Source organism: Protomyctophum parallelum (genome assembly GCF_964188405.1).
Source record: "Protomyctophum parallelum genome assembly, chromosome: 20".
In the NCBI taxonomy this organism is placed as follows: domain Eukaryota; kingdom Metazoa; phylum Chordata; class Actinopteri; order Myctophiformes; family Myctophidae; genus Protomyctophum; species Protomyctophum parallelum.
Window position 1 is genome coordinate 13,336,600 of NC_139718.1, and position 20,500 is coordinate 13,357,099.

Here is a 20,500-nt window from a genome sequence, read left to right on the forward strand (position 1 = left end):
GATTGAAAGACTTTTACTATCCAGTTTGCAACAAAGCAACTGAAAAAGAATAGATAGAATAAAACTGAGCATGTTTAGGTTTTTAACATCTGCTTCCAGACTCTTGCTATTACTAACACAGGTATTGTAATTGTATAAAGGTATTCTCACAATCTACTAAATTCTCATATCCGTTGAATACAACAGTTAGGCACATGATATGACTGTCTCCCCAATAGCGTACCAAAGTGTTTTATAGCCAGTTCAAATAGTAGCACTTTTTAAAATTACTATTCTGCCCTGTACATAGATACGGTATACTACTTTTCATCCTAAAGGCTGGAGATGATTTCAGTCCAGTAACTCGCAAAGCAGCAAGTGTTCATTTATAAAGAGTATACTGCAGTCCTTTACGTTGAATGTATCAGCAACAGCAGATGGACACTGGCCCTGAGGACCTCCACACTCCACTCTGGAGACACTCCCCCGAGGTGACCGATCGCCGGAGTAAACAAGGTCACATTGGGTAGAACTGCGAGGCGGCCTCGGAGGACTGGATCTCCACCTGAGCCATCTTAAACTGGGTGCACTGCAGCCATTTGCGCAGGGCGAACGGTGCAGCGCCCGGAGCCTGGCCCTGCAGCCACTGGTGGTTCACTCTGTTCTGGATGGCCTGGAGACGCAGCTGCAGCCCTGCAGACAGATGCTGAAACATCCATTAAGAGAATGGATATACAGTAGCTCGACCCAGGAAATACTTTATATAATGTGTAATGTGTATTCTTCTTAGTTGCGTGTGTGTGTGTGTGTGCGTGTGTGTGTGTGTGTGTGTGCGTGTGTGTGTGTGTGTGTGTCGCATATAAAAAATAGCCGATCTACAAGCTCCAAACGAGACATCTCAAACACCATCGCCATGTTGGCTTGTGGTGGACATTTTGCCACAGACATACAAAATGAGTTGAATTCCATTTGTACACTCTCAGAGTTATGGGGGTCCTTGGCAATAAATACAAAGTTTGAGAACCACTAGTAGTAGTGGACTCCTAATGTGCCATACATGTCCTGGTAAATCAGTGTCATACATATTCTGAAGAAAACCTCTTGCATTTAGTAATTGGGTATCGATCAAAATAAGAACATTATAATGGTGTGTAAAACTGAAAATCTAAAACTTGCCACAGACAAGACCAAGTCTTTGCCACAGACACATTTGTCCATGTATGGACATATTTATGAACCCATGCAACACGATGTGAGCTTGTAGATCCAATCTTTTCGGTGAATGACATGGTGCTCAACCAAGTATACTGTAAATCAGGTATTTAACTTACCTTTAGGTTAGACTGAATCATGGGCAGCCACATAGGGATGAGCTGATGGGAAGAGGAAGTATGGGTGAGATTGTGTTGCTTGTTATAGCGACAATGTTGTGAGATATTCTACGTAGAAATACTGTACATATACATACACTGTATAATATGTTTGGGTATGCAGCTAACCTTAACAAATATGGTTGAGTTGCACTCCTGCAGGGCCTCCATCAGACTGATGACATGAAGACACACCATCTCTACCATCTAGGGGGGAAAAGGATACTTAAAGTACCAGCCAAATTCCACTACTACAAACATGAATATCAAACACCAGGGAATTGGTTAAAGCTGCACTATGTAACTTTCCTATTCTACCCCAGTTTTTGAACCCATGTCTCCTGTGCAAGAACTGAAGAACCACGATACTGCCATGATACTGACATGAAATCTACCGCTGAAACAACAGAGCTTCTTAAGGGCACAGTTGAGAAGCAGGAGTTTAAACTATTAATTTTATAGTAAATGCGACCTACAGTCGCAACATAACATAAATTATACTAAAACCAAGAGCATGATACTCATATGTAGAACTAAAGAAGATCTGGAACTTAAGTTTCCTGCCTTTCATCTGTCTGGTCAAATTATGGGTGTGTCCAAAATTACATAATATCTTGGGCATATTATAACAGATACCTTAGAGGATGACGAGGACATGTTTAGACAGAGGAGAATGCTATATGTACAAGCCAACATGTTGGTCCGTAAATTTCACCATTGTATTACGGATGTTAAGGTAAACCTCTTTAGAGCTTATTGCACCCCTCTCTACACAGCTCCACTGTGGGTGAAGTACAAGAAGGAGAGCTTACGCAAACTGCAAGTAGCCTATAATGACTGTCTTCGTATTCTGTTAAAAAAGCCCAGGAGCCAGTGGGCTTTTCTGTTCATTGGGTCTCACCACATTCATGGCTCTGTTGAGGAACTTGACATTCAAATTCATGAGCAGGCTGGATCGCTCACTGAATAGACTCATTGGACAGATGACAGACCCTGGCCGTAGTTCTGTAAGGTACACTTCTACCATCAGAGGACACTGGCATGAGTGCCTCGCCTAGAGCCCCTGTGGGGCTGGGTAAATGTACTGTATTTCTTTTTTTTTTTTTTTTTTTGTATTCTCGTATATGTGATGTACTGTCTTACCTTGTGGGCCACGAGCCTGTAATAAAGTTTATATATATATAGTTAATATATATACTATAAACTAGGGATGTCCCGATCACGATTTTTGGCTCCCGATCCGTTTCCGATTTTGAGACATACCGATACCGATCTTTCCCAATCCAATCTTTATAGTTTTATATAAACACTTAAACACTTATGCGGCTGCCATATCACAATAACAAATATCCTAACTCTCACTCTAGTGTATTCTGTTGTGTTGCCTTTCAATTATTGAAAGGCAAAATGTGACAATACTTTATTAGAAAAAAGTATCGGATCGGCCCTTATTTGTCGGTATCGGTGAATATGCCAGTGTAACCACAGATCCGACATCGGAAGCCAAAAAAGGGACATCCCTAATTGTATTTTAGGTATGCGTATTAGTGATGAATTGAGTACAATGGACTAGAATAGAGGGTAGGCAGCCTGGGTCCAAAAAATGGGACCCGAACCGAAATGGACCGTGGAAAATTGGACGAGTCCGAACGGACCCAAGAAAACATTCAAAATTACTGGACCCGGAACGAAACTGACCCGTGTATAACTGGACCTCATTTAATGCTAAAACCACCGTGGTATCCCCCTGCCTCAACAGAGTAATCACAGACGAGCCTCAGCTGTGGCGGTGTGCGTTCTGCTCTGTGTCATGGCAGCTGGCCAGTCTTGTCTCTCTATGCGCTCTGCTTGTTTGTCCATCAGGTTGGAGCTGCACTCTGAATGTGTGGAGGTGTCCTGACAATCACCTGGCTGTTCTCCATCCTGAAATTACCTGCCTGGCTACTTAAACCTGCTGTCAAAGCACACAGTGCTCACTGCTCAGTGATATTTTCCAGCTAGTGCACATGCTGGTGCAGCTAGTATTAGGTCAGTTAAGGTGTTTGCGTTGCTTATAACTTAAGAACCACATTCAGTCCTGACTCCTGACCTGACCTCCAGTAACACTATTTGTCTATTTCTCATCCACAGCCTCCCACGCAGCTCCAACCTGGACAGAAGAAAAGCTGAGGGCCTGGGCCGTGGCTCAGCGGTCCAGGCACCTTGGCTGGTAATCCAGTCTGGCAGTGTGTCACGGGTTTGACTCCCAATCCCGATGGTCTTTACGGCATGTCACCCCCCAATCTCTCTCCCCATTTCCTGTCAGCCTACTGTCTGTCTATCCCTCTATAAAAAATATAAAATAAAAGGCAAAATCCACAAAAACATTTAAAAAAAAAGCCAAGGAAGACTGCCTTCTATGCCTTACAACTTTGGACCTCCTTTGGTGAACTCTATACTTCGGCTTTAGAAGGCTGTACCTCAGTTATTGAATAGTACAAATATTATTTGTTTACTTTCTATACGTCTCCTTGGTCTGTGTTCTGCATCTGGGTTTACTCACTGTCTGCCTTGACACAGAACATTTTCATTGACTTAATTACAGCCCATTCCCGCAAATGAAATAATATCCATAAACCTGCTCCACACAGATGACATTCCAACTTGCATCTTCCCGGTGGCTTTTGTTTGTGTTTCACCTCGCTAAAAAAAGCTCCATGGTGTTCAGCAGCAGTGCAGTGTGGGCTTGAGATGCAATGCGTTTCAATTAGCTCGATGGCTCATTCAATATGTGAGAACAAATTATATTTCTCATTTTAAAACCGAAGGTTAAAGAGATTAATCACACCCGTAAATTTGTACAATCTTATCATAGTACAAATTTACATCATATTTGGCGGACATTTGACCTAATTTCTCCTTTCATTGTCAATGGAAAATATGAGACGTGTGGGGACAAGATTTACGTCATATTTGGCGGACATTTGACCCAATTTCTCCTTTCATTGTCAATGGCAAATATTGAGACGTGTGGGGACAAAAGCTGTATATAGGAGGGGATAGCGCCCCTCAAAAACAAAAAGCTGGTTGTCCAGTCCATCCATTTCAAATGGATCCGAACGAGACCCGTAGCAATTGGAACTGACCATTGTGAACCCGGACATTTTGAGTACCCTAAAGTTATATGTTAGAAATACGGGTCCCCAGCATTTAGAAACTGCAGGATGCTAACTTGCATATGTTGGGCAATTTTCATAATAGGGGGTTGGTTATATGTGACTATTTTTTATGTAGGCCTATTACCATGTTTTTTTTGTTCTTGGTTACTGTAAATTGCTCTGGATTAAGAGCCTACCCCTAACCCTATTGCTAAATGCCTAAATTGTAAATTTTATATGACCATACCATTAACAATCTACAGTATATAAGGAAAAAAATAAATCTAAATATCATCATACTTTAAGTAGCATGTTACATGTCAAACTAGATTGTTTTCATGATTCATTCCAAGCATTCGTTTTGTTTTTAGCCCAAAGAGTGTTTTTGTGCAAAACTAATACTCAAAATCATGAAACCCTAGTTTGACACATCACATGCTACTTAAAGCATGATGACATTTTGAAATGTTTGCCTTATTTAAAACCTTAGCTGCCGGCTAGCTGTTAGCATTTATGAAGTTCCCAGTGCCACCATACACTCACTTTAAGAGAAGGAGTTTGCCCGCCCCACACTCTCTACACACACTTTAATATCATTGGCACAAGCACAAACTATTAACCTGTCGCCAGAAGCGTTTATATGTCAGGAGCGATGCAGTACAAAGGTACAAATTACATCTGAATTTTGTATGGCTGAAGATCCACCAAGGACAGCTCTCCTGGATTCCGACTTATGGTGGTTTGAAAATCCTGTTTGTAGCCGAGTAAAACGGTGATCAGATTTTACGTCCCATAGCTGGTGGTGACGGGGCGTTGCCATAGCAACTGGACCAATGTTAAAAGCTGCCGCTATATACTGTACACAGAGTATACGTTGGGGTCCGACCTGGCTGATAAGGTCCCCTAGCGCCCCCTAGCGGCAGGGTCCGTATACAGACCCGGCACAAAAATAATGTGTGTGTGTGTGTGTGTGTGTGTGTGTGTGACTGTGTGTGTGTGTCTGTGTGTGTGCGCACGTGTACATACGGAGAGAGACAGAGAATAATTTAATGAAAATCAAGATGTAGCGTCCTGTCTCGCTATAGCCTAGGCTACTAGGCTATCACATACATTTCGCCCTGTGTATTCCTGTCTGTGTGCCCGCGCAGAGAGAGAGAGAGGATCGCATTTTGGTGAACTCTTGCAGTGTGTGATCACTAGTTGGCTATCAATCATTTAGTGTGAAAACCACAAACATATAATGACAGCCAATTTACTCCTGTACGATCGGATGACTCCCCGACAACTTAAAAACGCCTACAGTCTGTAGGGGCCATTATTGTATTAACAAACTCATTTTTAATTGTTAATGTTATGTATGTAATGTATGTTAAGATACTCTACATTGGACAAATGAAAAATGTATACACAAAAAAAGTTACATAATACTGCTTTAAATAATTCTATATTTAAGCAATCACACAAGGTTAGGTGTCGTCTTGTGACAGTTATGCGTTTAGAATGCAGTGCTTGCCTTCATTGACTTCCGTTAACCTCACTGGAGTGCAATAACAACAGTAAAGAACACCCTCTCATGTAATGTTGCGATTATACAACGGATAGAAAGTGGTTGCTGTCTTTTATTTTAACATTATTTAACAGAATCAAAACATATTACACTAGCGACTTTCTAAAGTATTAGCCTGGCAAGACAAAACAGATTAGCGCCTCCATTATCATGGAAATGTGTTGCTATTTCTGTTTGTATCAATGGAAGAGTGATAATTAAGCAGCATATTGATTCAAACACAGCCGAGGTGTGCCTTTTGTGATTGGAGCACAGCTGGACAGCCAATAGCGACCAATCAAAGTGCTTGGCCGGAACTACCCATTGTATAATGATGTACAAAGTAATGTCATCAATTCATATTTAATACTTGAAAGAGACCACCATTTCCAGGCCACTATTCTCCCTTAGCTAACCCAACTTAACACCCTGGAGCTGAGCTGCCTAATTTTATTTGTATTTTGACCATGCACACAGTATGTAACTTATGTCTTCTTGTTATCTGAATTTTTTCTTGTTTCTTTTTCTATCTCTTTTCTTAAAATTACTTATTATATTAGAAGCTTGGACAAAAAAATATTTCACCCACTAATTTACTCTTTCTGATGTGACAATAAATTGCATTGCACTCTCACCACTTTGTTATGGGCCATCAGCTGCAAAATGCTGGGAGTAACACGGCTCCAGAACTCCAGGCCCGTGAGAATGGCACTGGATGAGAACTCTGTCTGGTTCTGGTTCTGCAAGGCCGGCGTGGCCGCTGCCTGCTCACAATAAATGGTCCAAAGCTGGGCAAACATAAAGGCATGGAACAAGGAGCACATGTGCAGCACGGATGTCTGCGTACAAGAGATACAAGAAAAGAATGGGAAAAGTCAGATGGTGGTTACAGATTGTACCTGCAACAACGAGAATATGGTTGTTTTGAATTCATAGATTCTACCAGACCTTGGACTGCTCTGGAAAGCCAATGAGGATGACAATGAGGTGGTCTGCGATGTGGGAGCCAGCGTCCAGAGGGATGGGCATGCAGGAGGTAGAGCCCTGGTGCAGGGCACAGTGGGTCAGAGACCCCAACAGTAACCATGACAGCTGGCGGATGTGAGACACACACTCAATAAACTCTTTCGGCCTGTGGAAAGGACACAGTTGGGAGCTTAGTTTTATTAATGCCTCACTGGAACTATGATATTATCTCCATGATTTATTAAGCTGCAGACCAAAAAAAATGTAAGCCAGTTACTGGTTACGGTTATTGAAATGGTTATATCAAAATGTTTTCCTAAATGAATGTTAGGTCCGTTTAGTCTCCCCATTTCTCTATGTAAATGGTGACTTAAACTACCTGATGTAGGAAGTATTTACACAAGTCTTTATGGAGAAACAACATATTTTCAGTAAAACACATCACACTAATGAAATACATAAAAACGCTTCATTTGAATTACTGTATTTGTGGGCGAATTGTTCGCATAAATAAAGAATAAAACACCCCCGGTTTATAAGAACTAGGCTATCGATAATGTCTTGAGGGCGAGGTGTTTCTCACCCTTGTTGCATGGCAGAAGGAGGATGGTAGAGCCAGGGAAGATACCGGACCACAGCTTTGTTGTCACGGTGATTGCCTTTGCTGATCTCCATGGCGGCTACTTGTGCCAGACCAACTTTTACATTTCCCCCAAAGGTATCCTCATGCAGTGGCTGACAGCAAGCCTTCATGTGGCTCTGAGAAAGGGGGGGGTCGAGTGTCGGAATTGAAAGAACGAAAAGGACAGCCATAAATGAGAGGAGTGGAGGGACTATGCGATCTCATAAATTATGAGAAATTAAAGTACTCATCTTAATTTTATTATATATATATTTTTTTTTAATAAAGTCTGTTCCTGGTGTTCCCATGTAAAGCGCTTTGGGTATTTAGAAAAGCGCTATATAAATCTGAGCTATTATTTATTATTATTATTAATTACTTATGTAGCCCCTTCACTATGGGTGCATATAGACCTACAGTATATTATCCACTGAATCTTTGCAAAGAAAATGGTCTGCATCCACAAATGCATATTCACATTTTTATTTCTCCTTGGGGAAGCAAGCTAACACACTGAAGAAGGCCTTGCTGAAACATCTGTGCAAAAATAAAAACTTGTGGACCATTTTCCTTGCAAAATGTTAATGATATCATACCAGATAAATGATGACATGTTGCAGCACTCGCATGAAATATCAGGACTTACTTTCAGCTTGGTTAGTGTGTGCATATCTGCAATGAAGTCCAACAGCTCACTTATGTATTGTCGCATACATTCCATTGCTGCTGTTGTGCACTGTGGGGAAAAAGAAAAACGAGTTAAGGTTTTATACGGAGTCACAGCAGGACATATCTTTATTTCCTGCTGTTTTATGAGACAGATTTTAAAACGCTCCAATCACAGAAAGCACTCAAGTCTTACCCCCGGCAGCGTTGAGATCATGTGCTTGTGGATGATGGTTGATTCTGCCAGCCGCGTACCGATATCTGCACAGACAAACTGACAACCAAAACACAAATTGTTGTTGTTAACATTGCAATTCAATGCACACATACTTCTCACGATCATGTAGTTGGGTGTAGTGTGGTTTTATTTTTTACCTGAACCAGCAGTAGCAGGTTTGTGTCAGGTAGGGGAGACTTGAACTTGAGAGCTTGCAGAAGCTCCAGCACCACAATACGAGACATGTAGAACTTATCTCTCTCCTGGGCACAAGGATAGATTGAGAAAGGAGTAAATTTACTGATGCATGAAGACCCCCCCTTTCATCTATTATCCCTCCCCCTTACTCATGCTGTGGGTAGAGCATAGACTCCCTACCCTGAATAAAGAGGGAGGACAGACGGAGAGATGGAGAGAGAGGGAATATATACAGAATAGACAGAGAGAACAGAGAAGTGAAGCTGAGAAGTAGATTTAGGCCAGTCCAGATCTCTCCTCCCAGAGTCCCAGGCAGCTCAGATGAGGCTGTCAGGCTGCCTGCCTTCCTCCCCGAGGACAGACTGCTCTCTCTGTTCGTCCCTTCCACACAAAGCCCAGCTGCCTGTTTACAAACCACACTGTCAACCCAAGCCTCTTTCTCTATGCAGTCATGTTTACCCATGTTAAGCTTAGGCACATCTCTGCCTCTACAGAATGCAGAGTCGCTGCTGACATTTCTCATTGTGTCGCTCGTTAATGTGCGCATACCTGTACGCAGCACTCTCGTAATTAAAAGTTAATGGAGCATGGTCTAGCAAATCATGGACCGTTCTGTAGCCAAGGGAACCAATCCACTCAGCGTAGTGCAATGCAGTCGTGACAAACAGAGCATGACTTGACAAACTTTGGTCGGTCTGAAAAGCCTTACTTTGCCTCTCTAAAATAGGAAAAAGCTCACTCACAAAAGCTCAGCCACATGGGCAGAAATGGCACATACACACAAAACATAAAAATAAGCCAATTTCCATGCCTATATAGCTCAGCTTTCTGGAAAACAAGTGCACAGGAAAATCACGCCAAAAAAAAGCAATTGCTCATACCAACCACAGGTTCCGAAAAGCGGATATTATACTGTGAGGGATTAAACAGGGTGTAGAAAATCAATATTGCAGGAGACATAAAGCATGCAGACTTGGCAGTGGTGGAGGGCTGAGGATCCATCTGGCCTGATAGGACACAGACAGCCCTTGCTCCATCTTGGCCTGAGACAGCCTTTCAGAAATACACCATACATCCTCGGTCCCAGCACCACAACTAATCATGTTAATCAATACTGGCTGATTGCCTACTTAATCATCTGTGACATGCGGCCACATTTCTGTCTGGCTGTTGAACCGGGGGAAGTAGAAGTGTCCTCACGCTAAATGGTAAATGGTGCATTTATATAGCGCCTTTATCCAAAGCGCTTTACATAGATTGTGCATTACATTCACCCATTCATACACCGATTGCGGTGGAAGCCATGCAAGGTACCAACCAGCACATCGGGAGCAATTTGGGGTTCAGTGTCTTGCCCAAGGACACTTCGACATGTAGACAGGAGGAGCCGGGATTCGAACCGCCGACCCATGGATCATTGGACGACCTGCTCTACCTCTTGAGCCACAGTCGCTACACATAGGACCCGTGAATTTGATTTGAACCTTTGCTTTGCACCACAGGACTCAAGAGAGATTTAGCGATGTACTGCAGTGTATACAAACATGCCTTTTTTAAATGGCATACAAAAAAAGTGTTGCCTTGCGGCTCATCGTCGCTTTAATCACCCTCTGGTGGTAATGTATGTATGCACTGTATACATACATACATGTACACTTATAATACGGTAGTTTTGCATCGCTCTGCAGCTCAACCAAAGAGGAGTAAATGTGGACATGGTCAACTATACCTTGTTGAAGGTTTTGTAGCACAGTCCACATAGCTCTACCAGGTAGGACAGGCTGAACACACCATACTGGATGATGAAGCTGAGCAGTTTGGAGAAGGGCTCCAATAGGCTCTGAGGTACAGGGTGGAAGGAGAGGAGGTTACAGTTAGTGGATACCAAAGTGATGGGAAGAGAGAGTGGTGACCAGTGTTGGGCAATATTACTTAAGAATGTAATTAGCAGCCGGGCGCCTGATGGAGGGGAAAGGAACTGGTCGGAATAACGTGTCCCTTCCACGCGCTACGTCCGACCGGGGAAATTCCCCTCTGTCAGGTGAAAAGAAGCAGCTTGGACTCCTCATGCATAGAAGGAGGCATGAGGTCAGTCCGCTGCCCCCCCAGGTTGGCAGAGGAAGTGTAGCGCCCAGGATTACATTAGATATTTGGGTGAAAGCCACTGGGTGAAAATAAAACTGGGTTACAAAATCGTGGGATAAAAAATAAAAAAAAGTAATTAGCAAAGTTACTTATTACTCATTTAAAAAGTAACAATATTATATTGCTTGTTACTTTGTATCAAGAGTAAATATATTATATTACTTATTATGTTACTATATTACTTCCTTTTTTACCTCTAGTGCTTAAAGGACATTTTTTTTTTTTTTTTCAACCAAGGTTCATGTTTTAGGTTGTTTGTTATTAGAGAAAGTGAAAGGTGGATGTTACATTTTCATTTTAGCCATTTTTTACATGAGGCAGAGGCATTCGAACAAGTAGCTAAATATGTATTTTCTTAGAAAAATGTAGGGCAATTTCTTTATTGTTATTTAGTCCTACTAGACCCCATTAAATTACATCTGACCACAGTAGTTGTTTTCTGTGTGTCTGAACGAACACCTGGAACCTTATAGGGGGCTGCCATGCTGTGTGTCTGAACCTGGAACCTAGGGGGCTGCCATACTGTGTCTCTGAACCTGGAACCTAGGGGGCTGCCATACTGTGTCTCTGAACCTGGAACCTAGGGGGCTGCCAAACTGTCATAGGCTCAATCGTCAGTTCGTCACCTCCTCCTTCACATTCAATAGACCCCGCAATCTTTTATGGCCAGATGTAATTTCCTGGTGTCTAGTAGGACTATAGTAAATAATAATTTTGTAACGAGTAATGCACGTTACTTGGAACAGTAATATGTAATATTACTGTTTTGGCAGCTGTAGTTAGTTACACTACTTGTTACTGGGTAAAGCAATAATATTATAGTAATATATTACTAATAAGTAACACGTTACTGCCCAACACTGGTGGTGACAACTCCAATTACTCCAATTGAGCTTGAGGAATCACATGGTGCCACTTCTCCATTAAATAGACCAATTTGTTTTACAGCAATAGTTCCCGGACTAGCAAAATTTCTAATGCACTTTCTAATGCACTTTTAAAAGATACAGTATGATATTGAAAAAATCCGATTGTTTATCAATTTCAAATGTGCAGAGCAGTACAGTTGCAGCAGGGTAGACTGTTTGTAATGCACTTTTAAAAGGTCTGATACGTATATCACATCTGAATCAATTTAAAATGTACCATGGAACCATCTGACGTCTACGCGAATCATATGACAATCAAATATTTTGTATTTGGATGGTCATTTGTTTTCATTACTCTGGTGGATACCAGTCATGGGACAAAGCATGGTGAAACCAATATCTGGTGTGAACATATTTCTACTATATGGGCCCACCTACCCGAGTTGCATTTGTGGTAGGGATCTTCAGAAGACAAATGATGATTCTCAAACTGGAATCCATGGGACACTACACAGAAGAAAGGAGTACTGTAGTAGTTCACATAAAGTTTAACTAACTTTGCTACTACAGGGAAAACATGCACATGTGTTATTATTTACTCTTATGTACCTGTACACAAGATGTAACAATAAAGTACAACCTTGAACCTTGTTGAAATTCCTGCACTCCTGTTATCATAATGCCTAGTTCAATATAGGGGGGTACAAACCTGAAGCACTGCTCTTGGTTTTCTATGATTTGGTTTACAGTCAGTCATTGATTAGAGTCCACTTATCTGACCCCCAAGGTCTGCCCTTGACATCTGCAAGGAAATGGCTATGGAAGCTTTTTGAGTGAAACGTCCTGATCGTATCAAACTCTGTCTGTCTAGAGTTTCCTGTAAATCAGTGGTTCACAAACATCTGCATGTCAAGGACCTCCAAATTGATATAGAAAAAAGGATTGTGTCAGGGGAACCCCATAACAGAGATGTGTGTTGTTAAAATGTAAAAAAAAATAAACTGTAGCCTATTCCACATTTTTCCAATTCTTTCTAAATGTTACGAAAATAGCCAATCTACTAGTTCACAACGTGTCGCAGCGTTGTATAAAATAGGGTTAAAGTGTTTCAACTGTTCCTAATTTTTCTGGTGGATCCGCTGGAACCCTCCCCAAGGACACCTTGGGGGTCCACACATAGACATAAAGATAGACGCCTCTTCCGGCTCTGGGGCGTATGCTCTTGAGAGGGGGCAACATTTTTCCGAGATTCCTTGCGAAGCATAGCGGAAGGAGCGTGCGTCACAGAGCCAAGCCCCCAGAAAGGCTGGCCAGCGTTGAAGCGCTGAGCCCTACTTGTCTGGGACTGCAGGCGGGCCTGTGCATTTAGCACAAGGAAACCCTGTGCATCTGGGGTTTAACATTGAGCACTTCCGCATTTTGGGCACAACATTTTGGTGCCAAAATCGAACAAAGTGTGGAAGTAGACAGTTCTTCCGGGTGCTTCAAAACGCCACTAAGCAACTTCAATCGAAATGAATAGCAGGAGGCGGGACAGTCTGCCCTCTATCCTCTATAACTCTATGCACAGAGCGCATGTTCGGGTCTGATAAGTCCCGGAAAAGATGCCCTGTGATTGGCCAGTAGTCACTTGAGTGGCAGCATGACGTAGTGTGCCTTCCACACTTCCGGCACACTTCCTCCCCCAGTGTAAATTGTTCCGCCCCTCCTTCGACACACATGGCTCCAACGAACTGCAGCAGCCAATGAGGCATCTATTTTTGAGGGGCGCTAGCCTCTCCTATACACAGGTCAATGTTTGTCTTTAGTTCAATGTTTATTTTGTAAACGCCCATTGACAATGAAGGGAAAATGTATGTCATAATGTGCCTCCTTAGCTAATAAACATGAGTTAGACTTTAATATATTAGCGCCCCTCACTTCACACAGGTGTGATTTCTTTTAAATATCTATGGGCTCACACTAGACAACTGCTGTAAACCTGCTGTATACCTTCAGAGGGAGCACAGAGGGCAACTTGGTGAGAAAGGTCTGGAACTGGTTACAAATGGTGGTCCACAGGTTGCTGGGAGAGTCCATGGGGAGGGCCTCCATGAAGGTGGCTATGTTATCCAGGCAGTGTAGTATAGTGCCCCCCGCTGGCAGACTCTTCTTGTTGTTCAGACCCTGGAGGGCACAGAGGGATAAACTTAACAGGGTTATATAATATGTCCATAGAGATTTACAGTTCATGCGCTGATTGATCTGATCTGATTGATAATGCACTGCTAATCAATCAGAGTGCCCGTTTCGCTGATGGCCCCGGTTTAGCACACTGAAAGGCAGCAACGACTGATCTGATAGATGCACGCTCCAGTGGTGTTTCATCTGCACGTCTACACTATCAGGTCAGGGTTTTACGGTCAGCAAACCAAGATGGAGGCAAAATGTCTTGAAATTATCTGACAAATTGTATTTTTATTTTGAACACATTTATCATGAGGTCCATGCAGCTGAGCTATGAGAGTGAGAGGTTCTATTTTGACACGAGCTCCCCCTGCTGGCTACACCATGTCACATACTGTCTTGGGGGAAGAGAAAAAAGAAACATGAAATTTCACCTCAAGCAGCATGTTGAGGGCAGCAACAGAACTTAGTTCATTGAAGTCTATTAGGGAAGATGCAAGCGTTCTTAGAAAACTTCCATCTGCAAGAGAGAGCGAGGGAGAGATTTAAGGTCACAGCGTGGGCTTCTGCCATAATTAATATCCCTCTGCGGATGGAAGGAGCAGACCTTTGATGTTACTCTGGAAGAGCTGCGGCAAGATGCCGTTGGGAGCCAGCTGGTGGAACACGCAGCGGAGGAACTGCTTGGCCACGCCTGCAGCGTTCCCCGGGATCAACATGCTGGAAATCCAACAAATGGCTAAGTTACCCTGGGAGTCACATTAATTAAACATCCAACTCACCTGCTAATGCGCTATTTAATTTTTTTACATGGGCATACTGCTCTCTAATGGCTTTAATGACTCATACCTCTCAGCTTGTCCGGAGAAATTGGCACTAGACGCCAACCTAAAAAAGAATCAAAGCCCTGGATTAGCCAACTCGAGGGTTGAATTACTGTATATATGAGGTACAACAGCGGGTTATGAAACTATAACTATATTTGTGGTTCTGCTGTAGTGGTACCTTCCCACAGACTGTATGATGTCGAGGAGAAGCGGAGCTGCCAGCTCAGGACTGAGGTGGATGAACATGGAGAGAACTACCACCGCCAGACCCAGGGTATCTTCATCATACTCCTCCAGCACGGCTCCGCAGTCACGACACCTGGAACGCCAGAGGCAAAGAGAATCCCCATCAGGCCATTTGAGTGGCATTGAGTCAGCATAACAGAGACTCAAACGCAGATTGCGGCTAACATGATGATCAAGCAGTTTACTTGTCACTCATAGTGGTAGGCTGTTCATCAATGAACTCCTCCGGGGCAGGCACGAACATGCTGACTGTGCTAGGGGCAGACAGGAGACTGGTCTTGGTTGGGCCTGTGGAGAGAGAGAGATGGTAGGTAATGATGTTGAGACGTCGGTGTCTAAATTAGATTTTTTGGGGGGGCCAGCTGCTGCAGTAAGTGACAGTAACGGACCTGTGTCCCAGGTACTGATGTTATGTGGGGCACTGGATTGGTGCTCCAGTTGCCTCTTCATTAGCTGGCTCATGGTCAGAGCTCCAAGAGAGCCTCGCTTCACCTGACGGTACTGAGCTAAAGGTCAAACAAAGAGAAAGCCCATCAGACCTGACGGGCTGTCCAAGTCCATTTTGTCGAGAGTGCAGCAAAACCTCAAAGGTAGGGCAACAGATGACGGACAGCAATATTTACATACTTGCTAATCTAATTATTGGGAAATTACTTAGAATGAGAAGTTCTTATAAGGTACTTAAGGTTCTTATAAGAACGCAGAATGGAATTGCATCATGACATCACAAGAGGACGTTGCTAGTTGCATTTACTGTATTGACTGTATTTGGTGTAATATTGGCCTATAAATGTACAATGTGAATGTCTAGTATTCAAACAAAGCCATTTATACTTGCAATGCTCTGGAAGCTGTTATACTATTAAATGTAAATGTATACTTTTTTATTTATCTGTGAAATTAAATGTAAATGTATACTTTTTTGTTTATATAGAGCTTGGGTGATTTTAGCAGTGTGGACTTCTTCCACTGTAGGATTATTACATTTTGGGGGAGGAGCAGATGTAGCTATTCAAACACACGTCCTATTTATTGCTAATTAGAATGGAAAATTATAACATAATAGGTACTGTTTTTACACATTATTTGAATTTCCAGCATTCAAGCCCTGTCTTTAGGAGTCTGTGGCTTAGAAGGAAGAAAGCTTAGGCTTAGGAAGAAAACACCAAAGATATCTGCATCATAAGGAGAATCTTGAGTATTCAACTCAAGACAAAGTATGTTCTTTTTTTACACAATAATATAGTTTTAAATGTATTAAAACATTTATTGATAAATGTTTTTCCAGTTCCTAGCAACTTTAGCTATTTACCTCCAATAACATAAATGAATGCAGTTTTATGCTTCCCACTCCATAACTCACTACTTAATGGGGATAATAAAATACATTTTACCCCCCAAAAAATCAATTACTGATGGATGTTTTGATGATATTGCACTGAACATTAACTTGAAAACTGCTGAACAAATGCCTTTGATAAAAGGTAGATGTACTCTAACGACGTTGGAGTATAATCACAGTGAAGTATTTTGATCCTACTTGATACTGAAGAACGGTGGCTTGTCTCTGGTATAGCAGCTTCAAGCGTGGGGGCTGAGGCAGATTCTCTTGGCTTTTCCAAAGTAGACAGAACCATATGATCTGGAGGCAAAATATGGGTGGTTGATGGGCAGAGGAATTGGCATCAGCATACTATATGCCATCTTATGCCAGTGATAAACTATAGTATACTGTAAGTACAGATACAATGGTGATAACCTGTTTAGTGATTATTTCATGTTTCATTATTTAATGTTTAGTGTATCAGACCTCATAGTTTACGATGTCTCATCATACGGTAGCTCTAATTATTATCCACACAGCAATTGCCAATTAACATCTGCTGTAAAATGCGTGACTTCCTATTTAATTGTTTGGATATTAGGTGAAATTAAATCCGTCAGAGAAAGCACGCCACGGGATATGGGTACCGTCAAGGTGGGGAGTTTGGTAAAGATGTGACGTTAGCTTGTATATTATGTACTGCATCACTTTTTTCATTTGAAGGGTACATTTTATTATTTATTATTTTAGGTTATGGACACTATGCGCTTGAAGTCCTATCAATATTATGTTATAATATAACATGTATGATGTTAAACTTCAATTTGATAGTGCTGCTTTTGAGCCCCTTCAAATGTTACATGTCCATGGGAAACAAATATATTTGGATAATACATCGATACATTGATACAATATAGACAATATGGCAGTAGGAATCTAGGATCAGTAAAACTCTACAATCCTGAGCAGCAGGAGCCAGAATGGTCTGATCATCTGGCCTCGGTTAAATGTTTAGCCTGTTTCTCATAGTTCTTACCCGTTTCTGTCGGCTGCTCGCACAACTTGTCCAGGGTGTTGAAAGAGATGTCCAGGTATTCCCTCTGAATGGCGCTTACAGCTATCTTTCTCTGTTTGCGCTGTCGAGGCACAATCTGTATTTTAAACTCGGCCTCGTCGTCATTATCTGGTTTGGGGTCGCTGTCCTCTTCGTCACCGATGTCATAGTCATCTTCATCATCGCCGTCCTCTTCGTCGTCATCCATATTATCGCCCTTTTCTGGTGAGGATGTGTCTTCAGGGATGTCCAAGAAGATCGTCCTATCGACAGGACTCGTTCCGAGCAGTGTTCCTGCCTTCAGCTCCTCGGGGGTCATGGTCGTGTCATCTAGAGACAGGTCGGGGACATGCGGCGCCTTTTTCAACAGGTCTCTCTTCTGTTTCAGGGTCATAGGGTCGTGGTTGATGTAATCCGGATGGTCGGGAAGCTCCAGAGAAGTGCTAGAAGTCACTCGCTGCTGCCTTTTGTCCGTGGTGTGCACCTCTCCCATTGGAGGTTCTGGGCCTCTCTTGGAGCAATCCTCCACACTCACCTGCACAACAGGGGACATCCGCAGGGTACTGCTGCTAGCCGGGGAGGCAGGGGCCTTGGCGCTGCCGTTGGGCCTAGTGGCCATGATGGTATTAAGGTCAAACTCCTCGTCGCTCTCCACAATCCTCAGGGGAGGCAGGGTCTCAAACACCAGGGAGTCACTGTCAGACATGGAGAGGATGGAGTGTTTCTCTGGGATGGAGGTGCAGTCCGAGGACAGGTCAATGAGGTCCGGGTCTTCCTTGTCTTGAGCCGACCCCTCTTGTGAGCTCCGGTCTGCCTTATCGTCAAAGGTCTCCATGCAGCTGAGACGCACCTCTGGGATGACCCGCTTAGAGCTGTTGGACTGGCCACCTCGGGAGCCACGGCGGTCCGGGACACCGTTGCCCTCAGCCTGACCAGAAGAGCCATCAGAAGAGCCCTTCCCGCGATGCCTGCTGTGGGACGTGGAAGAAGATGGGGGGACTGTCTGCAGGTCACAACGATCAATGCAGGATTTGCGTCTGTGTACATCCAGGTTGTACAGGATGGAGTCATCCCTGGATATGTCCAGAGACTTCTGCTTGTGCATGGCTTGAAGCCGCTTGGATCTAGAGCTCTTATCCCACAAACACTGGGACACGTTGTCCTGAAGGACACTGGCCTCACGATATTCTGATAGCTCTATCTCACCTGATTAAAAAAACAAAACACACAAGCATAAAGATATAGAAGGACAGATTTCATTTGAGTCATATCAACGCAAGCCTCCTGCAAAAAAACATGGCATGGAGACATTTGAATGAGATTCAAATCAGTGTAACGTAAACTACACTGCATAATTGAACCTTTAAGGTCAGGCTGCTTACTTTTCTGGGCATTCAGCTCTACTGGCTGGTACTTCACAGACTTGCTGCCTCCAATCCTCTTGAGGCGAGCAAAGAAGGTCTGTGACTCCTTGTTCGCAGCTCCTGTTGGTGTGTCGTGGATATCCGACTCATCAAATACACTATCTTCCTCTAAAAAGGGGAAAAAGAAGTACCATTACCCTTCAATGTCTTACATTTGTAAAAGAAGATATCTATATAATAATAATTAATAATATATAAATAAATCACACCCGTGTGAAGTGAGGGGTGCTCTTATCATCGTATATCATGACATAACATAGACACTATGCCTATTTGCTCAGACACTATGACGGTGGTCAGCTAACCGTAAGCATGAAGTCCATTATGCACAATCTTATTTATTTATTTATTATGTCTGTTCAGCAGAACAGCAAGTTTGCAAGCGTTACAGGTCCATTAGTGTTACTGTAGTAGACTGAGACTTTTTTTTCAGAGATTGTTTCAAATTCTTTTGAGGAACAAAAATTGGTGGTTAAACTGACACTCAGGATACCGTTGTACTAGAGTACCTTTTTCCTTCTCACTGTAGCGGCTCATGTTGGAGTTGTCGCTGTAGAGGGGTCCTGCAGTGGCATGGGGCCGACAGCTGTGATACTGGGCATTCAGTGTGTTGATGGTGATGTGGATCAGGTGGAGCACTATTTTGCTCACATCCATATCTCTGTAAGGATACTGCAGGAAACAGAACCACTCATTATAATTGTGTTTTAAACTGAAAATCCATCCAAAAACAGACGTTATATCATGTTATTCCAGTGATCTTGGACAGCTATGTCGATTTATATCTATAAAAAGACATCCGTCTAAGCTGGGAATCAGAGCATCAAGACATACATTTTTAATCTGGTGTGTGTGTGTGTGTGTGTGCGTGCGCGAGTGCGTGTGACTTTCTGCGACTTTCTGGTGGGGATGGGAGGTCTAATGTGCACGAGTCTGCTTTTTATATTCCCCATCTGGCATTCATTTTTATCGATCGTGGGTGGGGAAATATTTTATCCCTGCTTCTGGTAATACTGAATTAACCACTTAAACGCTCTAGATTTACAGTTTTAAACTGGACATGAGTTGGCTCTGTTTTTTTCAATCTACACCAAATCTCTTCACCAAAAATAGCCCCAAACATCTCCCTAAGCCTATAAGGACAGGACCAGGAGACCAAACCACGTAAAAGTACACTACTACTACTCTCTTTTCAGCCCGGCTGATTGAGTCGTTTACCCTATTCCAAAGGGAGATATGCCAGCCACCCTCTAAAGAAGAAAAAAAAAAAACATCTCAGCCGCTGTTATCCACGATGTCCCACTTCCTTGTTCTGCATGTCTAAAATCCAAAACGGATTCGTACTGTATGCTTCTCACTCATACCACAGCCTGTTGTGTTGCCATTTTATATTTTACTGGGTGACTTCGCTCAAATCAATTGTCCAATCCATCAAGTAGCCAAACAGAAAGTCGCCTGGTCTAGAACTGGTCTAGACGGCAAATATTATTTTACTATAGGTACTAGCTATTAAAGGCAGTGGCTAGCTAGTAGTGTTAACACTTAAAAATCACAGTATTTGCGTCATGATAGATTTTCCGCCATTTTGAATTTTATCCAAAACACACTTTTTGCTGCTCCTTCTACAGATTTTGTCCAAATCTCACAAAAATCGGCACACATGATCTCTGGACCTATCCGATTAAAACACCATCGGCAGAATTTTGGTAGTGCGTATCGTTCGGCCGTAATCATCGTCCAAAAT

At 42.7% G+C, this 20,500-nt stretch overlaps 1 protein-coding gene across 1 annotated transcript in view; it reads right to left on the reverse strand.

Moving 5' to 3' along the window:
• Nucleotides 1-107: 107 nt before the first annotated feature.
• unc79 (unc-79 homolog, NALCN channel complex subunit) overlaps nucleotides 108-20,500 on the reverse strand; it is a 58,394-nt gene continuing 38,001 nt past the window's right edge. The window contains exons 30-51 of the mRNA XM_083792145.1: nucleotides 19,266-19,428; nucleotides 18,715-18,864; nucleotides 17,315-18,538; nucleotides 16,495-16,596; nucleotides 15,344-15,460; nucleotides 15,140-15,242; nucleotides 14,887-15,027; nucleotides 14,731-14,769; nucleotides 14,489-14,601; nucleotides 14,316-14,401; nucleotides 13,708-13,881; nucleotides 12,154-12,222; nucleotides 10,431-10,541; nucleotides 8,662-8,766; nucleotides 8,483-8,560; nucleotides 8,267-8,356; nucleotides 7,582-7,757; nucleotides 6,981-7,164; nucleotides 6,668-6,871; nucleotides 1,479-1,556; nucleotides 1,311-1,352; nucleotides 108-685 (exon numbers count right to left, since the gene is read on the reverse strand). Coding sequence (XP_083648271.1) covers nucleotides 497-685; nucleotides 1,311-1,352; nucleotides 1,479-1,556; nucleotides 6,668-6,871; nucleotides 6,981-7,164; nucleotides 7,582-7,757; nucleotides 8,267-8,356; nucleotides 8,483-8,560; nucleotides 8,662-8,766; nucleotides 10,431-10,541; nucleotides 12,154-12,222; nucleotides 13,708-13,881; nucleotides 14,316-14,401; nucleotides 14,489-14,601; nucleotides 14,731-14,769; nucleotides 14,887-15,027; nucleotides 15,140-15,242; nucleotides 15,344-15,460; nucleotides 16,495-16,596; nucleotides 17,315-18,538; nucleotides 18,715-18,864; nucleotides 19,266-19,428 — 3,738 coding nt within the window. The 3' untranslated portion in view covers nucleotides 108-496. The remainder of the gene's footprint in view (nucleotides 686-1,310; nucleotides 1,353-1,478; nucleotides 1,557-6,667; nucleotides 6,872-6,980; nucleotides 7,165-7,581; nucleotides 7,758-8,266; nucleotides 8,357-8,482; nucleotides 8,561-8,661; nucleotides 8,767-10,430; nucleotides 10,542-12,153; nucleotides 12,223-13,707; nucleotides 13,882-14,315; nucleotides 14,402-14,488; nucleotides 14,602-14,730; nucleotides 14,770-14,886; nucleotides 15,028-15,139; nucleotides 15,243-15,343; nucleotides 15,461-16,494; nucleotides 16,597-17,314; nucleotides 18,539-18,714; nucleotides 18,865-19,265; nucleotides 19,429-20,500) is intronic.